At 50.2% G+C, this 1,399-nt stretch overlaps 1 protein-coding gene across 1 annotated transcript in view; it reads right to left on the bottom strand.

Moving 5' to 3' along the window:
• Nucleotides 1–928: 928 nt before the first annotated feature.
• The window catches only part of LOC143285305 (uncharacterized), a 9,498-nt gene continuing 9,027 nt past the window's right edge, over nt 929–1,399 (bottom strand). The window contains exon 2 of the mRNA XM_076592569.1: nt 929–1,399. This exon is cut by the window's right edge and continues 2,563 nt beyond it. Coding sequence (XP_076448684.1) covers nt 1,180–1,399 — 220 coding nt within the window. The 3' untranslated portion in view covers nt 929–1,179.

The following is a 1,399-nucleotide window of genomic DNA, read 5'->3' as shown; positions in this document are numbered from 1 at the left end:
TGCTCTGCAGTGGACATGCACTAAAACTGGACACATACCTTTTTTTTTTTTTTTTAAGTCTGCATAAAAAGGAATGTAAAAAGAATAATGTCAAAGCCATGCCTTCCGTAACATGTCATTTCTTATCACCTTGCTCGCTTTTGCTTGCTCACAAACACACACACACACACACACACACACACACACACACACACACACACACACACACACACACACGGCGCCTGCATATGAGCGTTCTTTCATAAATAACAAATCAGACATGATTCAAATAAATAAACAAACCACATAAATACATTCTAAGAGAGAGAGAGATACATCGTAAGTTTGCAGTTACTTTTGCTGTACTCTTAGTAAACTTGAATCCGAGGGTGTGCGAAGAATCCCCAATTAATTTATGCCATAGATTTAATTCAACAAATATAACGTCTGTTTCTCCGATAATGGCCTTTAATTAAAATCGGCCCATTTTCAGCGTTTGTGCGCGATTTTTTTTTCCAACCAGGAAACCAACATTGTGCAGCAACACATGACATCATGTGAAATCCGAAAAACTTCCACTGTCCTGACTTTGAGGGCAGGGCTATGCAGACTGCACACAGTTCTGTCCCAACAACTTCACAGTACTTACACATCACAGGAACATGGAGGGCGGTGACACCCACCCCCACTCCCCCGCCCCCTGAAGAACTGTCCCTGGACAATTCCACTGTCCGTGAAGGAACTGTCCGTGAACAACAGTGTCCGTGTTTCTGTTTCAGTTTCTCAAGGGGGCGTCACTGTGTCCGGACAAATCCATATACGCTACACAACATCTGCCATGAAGATGCCCGAACAACTCAGTTCGCTAGTCAGACTTTGAGTGCATGCACATAGATTTGTGCACCCATCAGAGTTGGTTTCTGCTACAGAATTTTGCCAGGGACAACGTGCACTTACGTGGCCATGGGTTGATTTTTCAGTGCGCCAAGTGCATGCCGCACACGGGACCTCGGTTGCTCGTCTCATCCCAATGACTTGACAGTTTGATCTTCCGGTCAGAGTTGGGAGAAAGCTCGAGGCCGGGATTCCAACCACTGTCCGTCAAGAGCTATGTGTGCGCACAGAGGGTCAAAGAAAATCGTGTCCACACGGGAGAGCGCCGGTCAGAGAGGTATGGGGCGGGTGGAGAGAAGTGGGGGGTCAGATGACGGAGGACATCTTGTGCAGCATGGGTCCGGAGGGCGAGCCCAGCAGGAAGGGGGGGAAGAGGGACCGCTGACATGCCAGGGCGGGTGGCGACCCCAGCAGACCCCCAGGCTGCCCCAGGAAGGCGGAGTGAGGCCCCAGACCCGCCTGGGAAAAGAGGGCGTTGCCCGCTCCCAGAGACCCGGGGTGGGGGAGGGAGGGGGGGAGGTGCTGG

The sequence above is a fragment of the Babylonia areolata genome, chromosome 8 (assembly GCF_041734735.1).
Source record: "Babylonia areolata isolate BAREFJ2019XMU chromosome 8, ASM4173473v1, whole genome shotgun sequence".
NCBI lineage: Eukaryota > Metazoa > Mollusca > Gastropoda > Neogastropoda > Buccinidae > Babylonia > Babylonia areolata.
Note: the sequence above shows the minus strand (reverse complement) of the source record. Positions and strands in the feature narration are given on the sequence as shown.